The sequence below is a fragment of the Triticum aestivum genome, chromosome 1D, assembly GCF_018294505.1.
Source record: "Triticum aestivum cultivar Chinese Spring chromosome 1D, IWGSC CS RefSeq v2.1, whole genome shotgun sequence".
NCBI classification, from domain to species: domain Eukaryota; kingdom Viridiplantae; phylum Streptophyta; class Magnoliopsida; order Poales; family Poaceae; genus Triticum; species Triticum aestivum.
The window spans coordinates 11,580,840-11,595,606 of record NC_057796.1 but is presented as its reverse complement, the minus strand read 5'-3'; the positions used below and the strand labels follow the sequence as shown (position 1 = coordinate 11,595,606).

At 44.7% G+C, this 14,767-nt stretch overlaps 1 protein-coding gene across 1 annotated transcript; it reads right to left on the bottom strand.

The window, feature by feature from the left end:
* Positions 1 to 4,523: 4,523 nt before the first annotated feature.
* LOC123179919 (disease resistance protein PIK6-NP) lies at positions 4,524 to 11,101 on the bottom strand. The gene is made up of 9 exons (XM_044591825.1): positions 10,879 to 11,101; positions 10,598 to 10,748; positions 10,423 to 10,488; positions 10,234 to 10,331; positions 10,000 to 10,122; positions 9,037 to 9,896; positions 6,280 to 8,285; positions 6,074 to 6,158; positions 4,524 to 4,878 (listed from the first exon to the last, which is right to left on the bottom strand). The coding sequence occupies exons 6-8, from the start codon at positions 9,864 to 9,866 to the stop codon at positions 6,118 to 6,120; spliced, it is 2,877 nt and encodes a 958-aa protein (XP_044447760.1). The 5' UTR covers positions 9,867 to 9,896; positions 10,000 to 10,122; positions 10,234 to 10,331; positions 10,423 to 10,488; positions 10,598 to 10,748; positions 10,879 to 11,101; the 3' UTR covers positions 4,524 to 4,878; positions 6,074 to 6,117.
* Positions 11,102 to 14,767: the final 3,666 nt, after the last annotated feature.

Here is a 14,767-nt window from a genome sequence, read left to right as displayed (position 1 = left end):
CCTTTTTTCTTCTGTTTTTTTCTTCTGTTTGTTTTTTCTTCTGTTTTTTCTTATGTTTTTCTTCTGTTTGTTTTTTTCTTCTGTTTTTTTCTTCTTTCTTCTTCTTCCTTTTTCCTTTTAAAATCAGAAAAATGAAACTAATTCATTTTAAAATCTTAAATTATTACACATCAATTCTTCCCTTGTGTCCCTGCTTGCTTACGATTGTGCCGTATCCATGGAGCATCCTCATCATTTAACTTAATGCTTGGGTCAGTGTTCACGTTGAAGGGCGGAATTTCACCAAACATATTATAATCTTCTGACATGTCTGTCTTGTCCTCCACTCCCACGATGTTTCTTTTCCCTGAAAGAACAATGTGGCGCTTTGGATCATCGCATGATGTACTGATCGTTTTCTTATCTTTCCGTTTCCTCGGTTTGCTACTCATGTCCTTCAAATAAAAAACCTGAGCGACATCTTTGGCAAGGACGAATGGTTCGTCAAGGTAACCAAGATTGTTGAAATCCACCATTGTCATTCTGTATTGCTCGTCCACCTTTACCCCACCTCCTGTTAGCTTGAACCATTTGCACCGGAACAAAGGGACCTTAAAGGAGGGTCCATAGTCAAGTTCCCATATCTCCTCTATGTAACCATAATATGTGACCTTTTGCCCATTCTCGGTTGCTGCATCAAAGCGGACACCACTGTTTTGGTTGGTGCTCTTTTTATCTTGGGCGATGGTGTAAAATGTATTCCCATTTATCTCGTACCCTTGGAAAGTCGTTATAGTCGAAGATGGTTTGTTGGCCAACATGTACAGCTGATCTCCAACATCATTGTCATTCATTAAATGTTTTCGCAACCAACTGCCGAAAGTCTCCATGTGGGCCTTTCTAATCCAGGATTCAGGCTTCCCCGGGTTGTCCGAGCGTAAAATATTCTTGTGTTGCTCGAAGTACGGAGCCACCAAGCTGGAATTTTACAGAACTGTGTGGTGTGCTTCAGTCATAGAATGACCGTCCATACATATCGTGGATTCCCTTCCGATCTTGCCTTTTCCACTTAGTCTCCCCTCGTGCCGCGATTGAGGAATACCAATCGGCTTAAGGTCAGGAACATAGTCAATACAGAACTCAATTACCTCCTCATTTCCATAGCCCTTGACGATGCTTCCTTCTGGCCTAGCACGGTTACGAACATATTTCTTTAATACTCCCATGAACCTCTCAAAGGGGAACATATTGTGTAGAAATACAGGACCGAGAATGGAAATCTCTTCGACTAGGTGGACCAGGAGGTGCGTCATAATATCGAAGAAGGATGGTGGGAACACCAACTCGAAACTGACAAGGCATTGGACCACATCGTTCTGTAACCGTGGTAGATCTTCTGGATTGATTACCTTCTGAGAGAATGCATTGAGGAATGCACATAGCTTCACAATGGCTACTCGAACATTTTCCGGTAGGAGCCCCCTCAAAGCAATCGGAAGCAATTGCGTCATAATCACGTGGCAGTCGTGAGACTTCAGGTTTTGGAACTTTTTCTCCACCATGTTTATTATTCCCTTTATATTCGACGAGAAGCCAGACGGGACCTTCATACTGCTCAGGCATTCAAAAAAAATGATCTTCTCTTCTTTGGTAAGAGCGTAGCTGGCACGACCTTGAAACCATTCCGGATGCCGGTCATCTGGGTCTTTCAAAAGTTGCTGGTCCTGCCGTGCTTCCTTTGTATCATTTGTCTTCCCATACACGCCCAAGAAGCTTAGCAGGTTCACGCAAATATTCTTCGTAACATGCATCACGTCGATTGCAGAGCGGACATCTAGGACTTTCCAATATTCTAGCTCCCAAAATATAGATTTCTTCTTCCACATGGGTGCGTGCCCGTCAACTCCCCGCGGAACTGATTGTCCGCCAGGACCCTTTCCAAAGATGACTTTCAAATCCTTTACCATATCAAATATCTCAGCACCAGTACGTTCCGCAGGCTTCGGCCGGTGATCTGCCTTGCCGTTGAAATGCTTGCCTTTCTTTCTTACGTTATGATTTCGGGGAAGAAATCGACGATGACCCAGGTACACGTTCTTCTTACAATTAACCAAACGTACACTTTCAGTCTGATGTAAGCAGTGCATGCATGCATTGTATCCCTTATTTGTCTGTCCCGAAAGGTTACTGAGAGCAGGCCAATCGTTGATGGTTACAAAAAGCAACGCTCGTAGGTCAAATTCCTCTCCTTTGTGCTCATCCCAGACACGTACACCAGGTCTGGCCCACAACTGTAAAAGTTCTTCAACTAATGGCCTTAGGTACACATCGATGTCGTTGCCGGGTTGCTTAGGGCCTTGGATGAGAATTGGCATCATAATGAACTTCCGCTTCATGCACAACCAAGGAGGAAGGTTGTAGATGCATAGAGTCACGGGCCAGGTGCTATGGCTGGAGCTCTACTCGCCAAAAGGATTCATGCCATCAGTACTTAGACCAAATCTTATGTTCCTTGCGTCAGCTGCAAAATCTTTGAACACTCTGTCGATCTTTCTCCATTGTGTTCCATCAGCGGGGTGTCTCAACTCCCCGTCAGACTTACGGTCCTCTTTGTGCCATCGCAACGACTTGGCATGCTTTTTGTTCATGAACAGACGTTTCAACCGTGGTATTATAGGAGCATACCACATCACCTTGGCGGGAACCCTCTTCCTGGGTTTCTCGCCCTCAACATCGTCACCAGGGTCATCGCATATGATCTTATAACGCAATGCAGTGCATACAGGGCATTCATTCAAATTCTCGTATTCACCGCGGTAGAGGATGCAGTCGTTAATGCATGCATGTATCTTCAGAACCTCTAAACCTAGAGGGCAGACAACCTTCTTTGCTTCGTACGTACTGGCGGGCAACTCGTTATTCTTCGGAAACATATTCTTCAACATTTTCAGCAAATTTTCAAATGATGAGTCACCTACACCTTCCTGTGCCTTCCATTTTAGCAAATCCAGTGTGCAGCCCAGCTTTTTCAGACTATTATCGCATCCTGGATACAACGACTTTTTGTGATCCTCTAACATGCGATCCAAATTCTCCCTCTCCTTGTCAGTTTCGCAGCGTCTCCGTGCATCAGCAATGGTCCGACCAAGATCATCAGCGGGCTCATCATGTGCCTCTTCTTCACCTTCACCTAACCCTTCCCCACCTTCAGCATCATGCTCCATGAAAGTATCACCGAAATGATCATGATAGTTGTCACCGATATCATCCCTTTCTTCATCTTCTTCCATTCTAACCCCTCTTTCTCCATGCTTGGTCCAACAATTATAGCTTGGCATGAAACCGTGCCGAAGCAGGTGCATGTGAACGTCTCTTGAGGAGGAGTAACCCTTCTGATTCTTACAGACAGCACATGGACAAATAATAAAACCTTGCTGCTTGTTCGCATTTGCCACTACGAGGAAATCTTTCAAACCCGTAGTGAACTCGCCGGAGACTCGGGGACCGTACATCGATTGCCGATTCATCTGCATTATTATTATATAAAGTATATAATTAACCATCATGCATTTGTTAAACTAACTAGCTAGAAATAATACAAATTAAACAATGAACTACACACATGCATATTTTATCAATGACACATGAAAGGTTCAAGTTGCTAACCGCGATCGCGGAGGAAAAATAAATGAGAAAGCTCAAGTGTGGCTCGGACACTTCATATCATGTTTGTTTCAGGCTCTCGGGCATTTCATCAAACACCTTGTGTGCATAGGAGGAACCAAAAGCAAACCCACCACCCCCTTCTGAAAATTGTGAAGTGAGCTGAGTGAAGTGAAGTGAGCTGAGTCCTATATATAGGGATGGGCCTTTAGTCCCGGTTGGCCTGGCCAACCGCGACTAAAGGCCTTCGGGGACCTTTAGTCCCGGTTGGCCAGGCCAACCGGGACTAAAGCCCCTCCCGTCCGCCAGCTGGATGGGCCTTTAGTCCCGGTTGGCTTGGCCAACCGCGACTAAAGGCCTTCGGGGACCTTTAGTCCCGGTTGGCCAGGCCAACCGGGACTAAAGCCCCTCCCGTCCGCCAGCTGTCGACCGAGCGCGCTGGGCCCAGATAGTTGGTCGCGGGTCTCCTCCCGAACCGCGACTAAAGACCCCTTTGGTCGCGGTTCGATTGTTTTGGGGACTAATGGGGGCGTATGGAAGCCTCTTTTTCTACCAGTGACTTAGAACTTTTGTCAATGGTATTCCCCAAAAAAATGGAATTTTTTGAAAAAAATTCGATTTTTTTTTGATTTTACTGTTCACCGAGCTCAAATGAATTTTTCGATTAGTTGGAGGGATAGTTTCCATTTGTGTGTAACAGAAACATCTTCGTAGAACTAGTAAATACTACCCCAGTTTTTAAGTAACAAGTCCCAACAGTGAACCGCAGTTTTATTCGAATCAAGGAGCTCAGGTGAACCCCCCATTTCATTCATCACGACATTGATAATGCAACCTCGGGCTTGTCCGGTTCAGCTTAAAAGAAAAAGAAAAACACAACAAAACTGATAATACAACCTCAGGTTTGTCTGGTTCAGCTTAAAAACAGAAAATACCAGCATGCCATGGGCTAGCCCTCCCATGTAACAACATGCGAAACAGAGCAGCAAAACTGAAGTAAAGCGAGCTATCCTTGTAAGGAATCAATTCACTCCAACACCCTTATTCATTACAAAACAAACCAATATCTCTTTCTGCAAGCGACTGCCATTTAAAAGAAGCTCATCGATCACACAATTTCCATTGAAGCTCGAAACCTTTTCCTCCTTCAATTCTTTTCATGGTCAGCGCCCACCCAAAACGTCTGTGAAACTTGCATCTCCGATTCCACCAGCAGTAACCCCAAAACCCTGCTACCTGCACATCGTGCAATTCTTTTCTTTGTAAGCTAGAAACTTCCAATATGCACCTTCGCAACCTACGCAACTGGGATCCATAAGAAAAATATTTTTCAATCAATTATCATTCCTCTTTTTTAAATAGACCAAATAACTGGTGCCGCCGTAGCAGAAACCAGATTCCTCTCTTTACCCCTGAAATTCATCACCCAATCACAAAAATCCCTCCATGCTAACAGGACTATATCAAAACAAAAGGCAGATATAACAAGCAACCAAACACTTAAGGAAGATATGATCCACTGGCTACTTTCTACAGCAAAAAAGACACTTTCCTATACCACACTACCTCCATGATTCAGATTATCTCTGCTGATACTATTTCTGAATGCTAACCACACTATATCTTTGATTCAGATTATCTCTGCTAATACTATTTCTGAATGCTAACCACAAAAATACTATGATCTTAAGTGGACCTTGTACATACCAAAAATTTCTTTATGGTCAGTTCACTTGTTGACCTTTCAAAGCTATAAATATAGGATGCACAGAAAATACCCCATTCTTCTCTAATAGCCATTACATGAATATTTTTTTTCTGGGGTCATCTACATGAATCTTACTCATTCCTCAAGACTAAAGCCTTTACGATCAGCAAACAATCGATGTAACAGTACCCCTGTCCATACAGATCCCCTCTAAATTTCACCATACAGTACCTCTAAAGAATCGATGTAACAGTACCTCTAAACAATCGATGTAGCAGTTTCACCATACAGATCCCCTCTAAATTTTAGAGCATTGAAATTAACGTGTAGAACTCTAGCTATAGAGATATGCTTACATAAAGATAAACTGAATAACCTGGAGTACTTGTCACCTAAAACAGTACCCCTGTCCATAAATCTTCCCAAAATCTAGTTCTATCCCTAATTTCCTATTACTAACTATGCTTAGCAGACAAATTTGCAGAAAATAATTCTTATCTTTCACCAGCCCTTGCCAAGAAAGAGACTGGGCAGGTTTCACAGTACACTGCCTAGTTCACTTTTCTGATCAGATACTTGTGTCTAAGCAACTTTTGTAAATACCTTAATCTGTTTCTAATTTCCATATAAGCACTATAGCGCAGTTGATGAATGAGACGACAAGATGAGTTCTAGACGATGGAGAAAGATGGAAAACATAACAGGCAAATATCTGCTACATACCTGGGAGCACATCAGATATAATGTGAGTCGCTCTGGATCAGAAATCAGTTCTCCTCGTCCTCACACAAATCGTCATCATGAGCATCTTGGTAGATTCCGAGATCAAAATCAATGCAGAAAATAATAAGGTCAGTCCGTCATTTAGAAAAAAACACATACGTATGTGCACAAGTGATTAGTTAGGTGCAGGCGTGCAGCATGAGTACCTTTTGCTATACGTGGGATCATATAAATATCAATCGGGGGATGGTTGGGATGGGCGTCGAGGGCGTGCCTCACCGCAGCTTCCGCTTCCTTGGCCTCCCCAACCCTCGCTCCACCGCAATACATATAAACGCAGACACGCCGCCGAAGGGAGAGCAGGTTCCCCTGCAGGCCCAAGTCGAAATCACAGTTACCATCCTCTTTCGCCACCCGCACGCCCAAGCTGAAGTAAACTGCTTCTGCCCTCGGCAAAGCTCCCGATTCAAAAATTATCTGCGCTGCTGACCCACAATTCAAGTTAAAGTCTACCATACAGCGGAACCCATCTGCACAGATGACTAGCAGCCGTTGTGTTTGGTGGGTCCTCGTTATCCAGAGACGTCGAAGGGACAGCAACCCCCCAATGATTTCCACGTCCTCCTGCTGCACTTCCTTCACTGACGTGAGGAATAACTCGGAGAGGTTCGAGAGATGCGAGGGGTCTCTCTCTATCCACCCTCGCAGTGCAGAGAGTTGGCTGGGCATGAATGACGCAAATTCGCGGAGATGTACAGGAGGCACCCAGCGTTCTCCCAAGAGATCCATCAATTCAAAAGATGTTTCTTCGGAATTGCAACTAATACTTAGGCTTCCGATATGATGTAGGTTGCACAGAGACTTCACGAAACCTTCATACAAATCCAAACTACCATCCTTGAAGCGAATCTGAAGCTCCCTCAGCCTTGCTAGGTTGCCAAGCTCTTGTGCAATAATGTTCAGAGAGACCAAGATTCCCCTCAACACTTCTATGGATGTCATATTCTGCAACACACCAGGAGTTGGAACCACCTTATAGGGATAAACATTTAGGCAGATTAATCTTCTCCATTTAAAAAGAATGAACGGCAATTCATCTAGCTCATAATTGTTTCCAAGATCCAACACCTCCAAAAACTGCAGGTTTTCTATCTCAGCCGGCAGTTCACTGATTCCAGTACTTTTTAGACCAAGGTACCTTAGGTGAATCAAGTGTCCAACACCCTTGATGTTAAGCTGCAGGCTGCTACTTTTTCCCAGATTGCAGTATGACATATCAAGTACACGCAGAACTTCAAACCTTGACAGAGCTGGCATGATACTAACAGCAGGTGGAAAGATAGTAATTGACCTCACTCGTGACATACTCATGATATTTGTGAGAGGCTTGGCTTGATGATCTTCCATTTTATTCTGAAGGGACAAACGACGGACATTACTTTGTGAGGACATGCTATTCCCAGTGGCATCCAATACATTAACAAACTTTGCTTCATGTGACAAGTTGCAGATAAGGTCCAGAACCATATCGTGTACACGGCAAGCATATACGTTGCCCATATCCGAATATATTGGCTGGATCATACTTCTATTAATGAGCTGGTTGAAGTAGTTTAATCCGACCAAAAACTGGCTGGTCCCTTGATCTCCATGGTGGACAAATCCTTCGGCCACCCACTTCCATATCAGTCTATCTTTATCAATGGTGCTATCTTCTGGATATATACATAGGTATAGTAGACAAGTTTTCAGATGAGACGGTAGATTATAATAGCTCAAAGATAGTACTCTCCGCATCTCAACCAAACTGTTATCTGTGGTTACTCCGGAGCCAAGGGATTGGAGTAGAATATCCCACTCATGCTTTGGTTTCACTTGCTGGTCACTAGCCAAAGCACTTGCAATAGTAATGATGGCCAGTGGTACTCCACCACATTTCTTCAATATGTCTTCAGACACTTGTTGAAATTCACTTGGACATCCACTAGCATCAGGAAATATTCTCTTATGGAAGAGCCTTCTGGAGTCATCAGTAGAAAGAGGTTTCATTTTATATATTGAATCATCAGCCGATAAGCAACATGATTTGGAGACATCGAAATTGCGGGTTGTGGTGATTAGCCGACTGCCTAGACTATTCTTGTTGGAGAAAGCAAAGTTGATGCCTTCCCACAACTTTTCATCCCATATATCATCAATTATGACAAGATACCTACATTAGTTCAGAGTATCAGTGTAAGGTCTATACATATCACAAAGCTGAGGGCCATACGAATATATGGGTGGAACTATACATCGATAAGGGCATATATTAAAAAACGAACTAGTAAGAAGCATGCGTCTCAAACTCGATAATCTGATTCTCATGAAGCATGCATTATGCTCCTACAATCAGATGATGAACAAAATAAACTAATATTTAAGATTCAAGGGAGTAAAACGCAAATAGCAAATTGCTGGATCAGTGATCACACGTAAAATACAATTAACTACGGAAGTTAAAATGCTCAGGTAGATATATTGGGACGACCCTAGTACAGATTAGCCCACCAATTTAATATATGACAGCTAATGAACCTCTTGGAGACTCACTCAAATTGTGTAGCATTATCCTTTTGTCTATATTTTGCTGATAGTAAGATTCTAAAGAAGTTTAGATGGATTTCTTGGACCAATGCCAATAAGTTTCAGCCATTGTAACAAATGCAACAAGAGGTAGTTACTAATTATTTCGATAAAGGAGGGAAGAATCAAACATATATACTTATACAGGCTTGAAATAGAGCACCTATAAGGTTTACAGTTTACTGCAAACTGCATACATCAGTAAAGGTGACCTTGAAAATTATTCTGACCCGTTCGTACAATATATTTACACACTACTATTACAGTATTACTTGTACAGCTAGCATGCGAAACAAATATATCATATAGTGTACATTTTTGCTGTAACTGATGCATACCTTTTGTTCTCTAGGAAATCATGAAGCTTTTTAATAAGTTGATTTGCATCCAGTATCGCAAGATCTGAGTGAGGGTTGCCGAGATCAATGAGGATATCCCTTAAAACCTTCTTCATGTCAGGGTTCTGACCGACGGGAACAAATGCCCGACAATCAAAATCACCTTTAATCTTCTCATATACTGCACTAGCAAGAGTGGTTTTGCCCAACCCTCCAAATCCAACAATGGAGACCTTCTTCAGTCTCTTGTTAGAGGCATCATCACCCTCCATGGAGAGCAACCTCATGAGCTCCTGATCCCTCTTCCCATAGATGCCAACTAGCTCTGTTGCTTCTGCGTACAAAGCTCGAAGACAAGGATCGATAGTAATTGGTTCCGTAGGATTAGGAACAACTACCTTGTTCCTGTCACGCCTAGCAGCCACCTCCTGGAGTTGCTCCTTGATTTCCTTGACGGCGTCAGCTATCCGATGGTGATTCTTGCCTTTCTTGAACAAGCCGATCATCTTGTTCTTGAGCTCCTTGAATCTGCCGGAGTTGTCATGGGGCTGCTGAATGCCGTCGCCGTCGACGCGTACGAGGAACTTGTCGACGACATCCTCCATGTTGTAGGAGAGGTCTCTGACCTCGTCGGCCCAGAGCTTGACTTGCCTGTCGAGCTGCTCCCGCGGCACCTCGCCAACCTTGATGAGGGCAGCGTGCATGCTCTCAAGCTCCTTCCCGAGGAATTCGACATCTTTCTTGACGCGCTTGTGCAGCTTGTACTCCTCCATGAGCAGCTCGCCCAGCTTGGGGATCAGGCTGCCCATGGCCCCCGTGACAATATTCATGAGAGCTCTCTGGATCAATCAGCTGGAAACCTGCAGATCGATGAATGTAGGGATCCGTAACACAATCCAAGCTCTAGAACTAAGTTGCCAAGCCAAATCGATGAATGTGGGGATCTGGACCAAGCCCACCCACCTTTGGTGCTTCGCGGCAGAGCAGAAGACAGCGGCGGTGTCCTCGTCGGATGGTCGTCAGAATAATAACTATGAAGCGGGAGCAACGGCTGGGCACCAAAGGCTCTGAAAAATAACCGGAAACCTGCAAAATAGATGAATATGGGGAGCTGTAATCCAATCCAAGCTTCAATTTCAACGAGCTCCTCTAGAACTGAGTTCCCAATCAGAACTGCGAGATCCATACCAAGCCCACCTTTGATACTTCACGACAGAGCAGAAGACAGCGGCGGCGTTATCGGCAGAGCAGAACAGAATGGCTCGGACACAGCGGCGGAGGTCGCTTGACTCGATCTGGAAGAATAAGTAATGAGAACTTAAGATCTAGCAAATCAGCAGATTAATAAGAAAAGAATAGCAAGAAAGATGGGAGGGAAATTTTTACCAGGCCGCTATCTGGGTCAGTTCCTTCGATGCATGCTGCTCTGGATAATGACAGGAAACCGCCACCCTGGATTCCGCCAATGCAAACCGATGAGACTCGTGAAGCAGGAGAAGCAATAACCTTTTAGACCCAAGCATTGCTACTTTACTGGAAAACAAATCGACAAGAAACATACCCCAAATGTCCACCGAGGTTGGACGAGATCAGCAACAGCAGCGCAATGGAGGAGACCGAGAGGAAGCGGAGACGAGGAGCACAGGAATACAGTAGTACTCTACTCTGTACTAGATAGATACAGAGCCCCACGATCCCAACCTGGATTCAGTCTGTTGACGCTCGAAAATGGCATGATCTCAACACAAATCGATCAGAATCTCAAGCAGGAGAACTAATACTGTAACATTTAGATCCAAGCATTGCTACTTTAGCTGCAAAACAAGTCGATAGGAAATATACCCAAAAATGTCCACGGTCTGTGGCAGTCAGTTGGCAGGGGCGTGGTCCGGGGAGGCTGGATGAGATAACCAATAGGGCGGATCGATCAGTGGAGGAGAGGACGGGAGCGCTCAGTGGAGACGAGGAGCAGATGAAGACCACAGGCGGCAGTCAATGAAGAGAGAAAATTACTACTCTACTCAGTCGGCACGCTCTTGGAATAGTACTAGAGGGAGGGGATACCGAGCCCCTCTGCAAAGCCTGATGTGCTTATTGGAGACACACATTCAGAGAAATATAATGCAGTACCACCAGCCATGCTTCACTTCACTTATCATTATCCCTAAATTCCCCTTTTAAAATTTAAGCATAATCTTCCAAAAACGTATCCAACCATTTGACAGCTTGAAGTTATGCTTAACCGGGGTTATCCTCCTTTTCGAAAAAAGATACAAATGTAGTGATGCTAAACCAAACATCAAACGGTTTAGCATCTATATATAAGGCCATATTTTGAAAAAAAGTTTTTCGAGAAGCCAATGAAACAAATAAGTTTAGAAAGGGCCATTTAGGGGAAACAACACATGCTTCACTACATTAAGGGCACCTCCGACGCGGCTCACCAAATCGACCATATATGTTTAGAGGGAATGGTCCGGACACTTTTATTCTTCCAACACAAATGCCCATTTTGGATAGACCGGTCCAAACATCCGAAATCCTCAAGGTGGCCCCAAATAGAGAGGGGAGAGTGTCCAGAGGTCTGTTACGCCGGACTACATCACACTGGTGCCACTGAAAACCCTCGCTGGCTCATGAACTGTCGTCGCATTCACATCGGCTATCCACCTACCCAAATTGAAGCCCGGTCGTTCCTCTTACCGCATTTATCATTGTCGGGCAGGCGGCAAGCCGCTTGAGGAGCCTACTCCAACTATTAAATGTCGGCCGACGACCCCCCAAACAAAACTTTTGTCTCTCATTTCTCCACCTATCCACACCGACAGCGCTCATAGTAGAGCCCCCTCCCCTCCCCCCCCCCCCCCCCCCCCCCGCGCTCACACCCACCTCCCTGTCGGACGCCGAATGTCGTCGCTAAGGGCAGCCATAAGATCAGTTGGTACAAGTGTAGGAGATATGCCCTAGAGGCAATAATAAATGATATTATTTATTTCCGAGTTCATAATTATGTTTATGTTCCATGCTATAACTGCAATGATTCTCGAGTCTGCAATATCCACGAGGCTCGGAGGAAGACTCAAATGCACGTGTGGAATAATAAACGGTAAGAAGTATTCCTAGTCTGGCCTCTAAGACTAGCTCAAGTGTTGCATGATGATTATGTTTTCCTGGTCATGGGCATGTCTATGCCAGCAACTTTGAGGGCACAATGTTAAGAGAACATTTATGTTGAATCGACCCGGATTGATGTTATGCTATGAGATTCATTCGTCACAAGTTTATTGGTACATAACACAGAGATGGTTAACGTTTGCATGATTCCTTAGACCATGAGAGTATCGAGTTTCTTCATGCTTGCTTCATGAACTTTGGGGTTTGTTAAACGTCATCCGTAAATGGGTGGCTATTACGGCGGCTTACGGGTTCATGGAAAAGTGTGTCAAGTAACTTGATAGCTCAAGATTGGGATTTGCTCCTCCGATGATGGAGAGATATCTCTGGGCCCTCTCGGTGTTACGGTATCCATCATCGTCTGGCCAGACACTTTGTGATTTGATCACGGGGATGCCGGAACACGATAACGAGAAAAGAGAACAATACCGGTAATGAGGTAACTAGCATAGTGGACAAGTTGTTGATCCACGGGAATGCCAACATGTCTCACCTCGGGTATTTGTAACATATCGCGAAGCAACAGGAATAGCACACGGCAACTGGAGGTTCACTCGAATATTTATTCGTGTGGGTATAGGGGTCAATATGGGTGTCCACGGCTCCGATGTTGATCATTGATCGGAAGGGGTTCCGGGTCATGTCTATACTTCACCGAACCTATAGGGTCACACGCTTAAGGGTCATCTATCTGCTGAATACTAGACAGGGAGTCTGAGAGAAAATCACCGAAAAAGTTTCGGACACCGAAAAGTTTCGGACAGCGGAATCGTACCGCAGAGAGAGGTCATCGGATAAGTTTCGATGATACCGAAAAGTTGTTTCGGGATACACCATTAAGTCAAATTGGTTTCGGCACATGCCTGATAATTCTTGGAGGATGCCAGAATCATTCTGGAAGCTTTTTGGAATTTTCTGAGATAAAAACCGGAAATGTTCCGGAGCTGCCGGAGCCACTTCAGATGCGTTTCGCAGATGAAAATCACTAAAACCGGAATTGTTTCGGAACGCGTTGAAAATCATTTTAGTGGGTACTGGAAATGTTCTTAGCCCACATAAATATTTTCAGTTCGATCAGACGCTGAAAAATGTCGTCGTGAATAGTGAAAATCAGCTTTATGGTTACTTTATGGAAAGCCGCCTTTTGGGGCTTTGCTCCAAAAGATCTTGGGGATGACATGGATGGATAGGAGCCATTTTTTGGGCCCCTCATGGGGGTGTGGCCGGCCACATGGGGTATCCCCCTTGGGGACCCTCTTGTTCCTTGGTTTCACTCCTAGGTCCTTGTGGAAGGACTTCATTCATGTGCATTTTGGGTTTTTTGTGAAACTACCCTACCCCCTTGGGATTTCCTATAAATAGAGGTGGAGGGGCAGCCCTCCACACTCATCCCTTGCTCTCATACACAAGCCATGCATTATCTGGCTTCTTCTCTCCCTCCCACGAAAAGAGTTTCGTAGAGCCGTAAGGCTGTCTGGTTCCGGCAGGAACTAGTTCTGGACGGCGAAGCCCTGCCGGATAGATGACACCGTATGTGTGCAACTCTGTAGAGAGATCGTAGTTTCGGTCTTAGTTCGTGAGTGCCTCCCGAAGGGCTGTCCGTGTGACCGTCCGAGTTTCGAAGGTCCTCCCGAAGGGCTGTCCGAGTGACCGTTCGAGTTTCGAAGGTCCTCCCGAAGGGCTGTCCGCGACACCGTCCGGGGGCTGTTCGACCGCCTCCCGGAGGGCTGTCTGAGGAGCAGATGAGGGTATACATCCTCGCGGTTGGGAGGTTGTAAATCCTAGCTGCGGGGATCTGCACCGCCGATCGTCATCGACTCTACTTCCCGCTGCGCTACGAGTCGGTAACGAAAAAGATCAAACCATGTATGCAGTCTCCATAGTGGTCCTGGGCTGGTGCGTAGGTCGGAAATTTTTTGTTTTCTGTCGCGTTCCCCTTCAGTGGCATCAAGAGCCGTGCTATGTGTAGATGCAGGTTTCGATCTAGAATACATGGAGATGTATGGGTATTGCATAATATAATTAGGTAGTAGATGAGATCTATTGCTGAAAATTATTTATGCGGGTGACAGATGAAATCTGTTACCCGAGGTTCTTGTTGCTTCCCTAGAATTTGCGTTTGCTCAATCTCGAGACAGCATGGTGGAATTTGACAAAGTTCTGGCAATCCGTGATCCTGATTGATCATGGAAGTGCTATCAGTTCTTTGGGTTCTGCCGTAGTCAAAAGAAAGATGAAATTCGCAGATGAAAGGGCATTGCAGATATGATCTGCACGGGGGTCATGCGTATGACGAAGTTTAGTATGGGGCTCGAGATTTAATTATCCCGTGTTTCATACACCCCGAGATGTTAATCTAGCAACTTGAATAATCATACTTGATGATAAAACGTTGGTCGCTGCGGTTTAAGTCAAAACCTTAGAAGCCACGTAAAATAAATTTTGCATAAACCGATTAGAGGCGTCTAACTTGGTTTTGCAGGATGTGCATATGATGTGGTATAGCAGTGCTCATACTAATTCGATTATGTATGAGATGACTATATGATGTAATTTG

Coding starts and splice junctions, on each gene's coding strand:
- LOC123179919 (XM_044591825.1), bottom strand. CDS start 9,866: ATGAATATTGTCACGGGGGCCATGGGCAGCCTGATCCCCAAGCTGGGC. Junction 8,286..9,036: donor GATTTCCTAGAGAACAAAAG/GTATGCATCAGT, acceptor GAACTAATGTAG/GTATCTTGTCATAATTGATG. Junction 6,159..6,279: donor GATCCCACGTATAGCAAAAG/GTACTCATGCTG, acceptor GAATCTACCAAG/ATGCTCATGATGACGATTTG.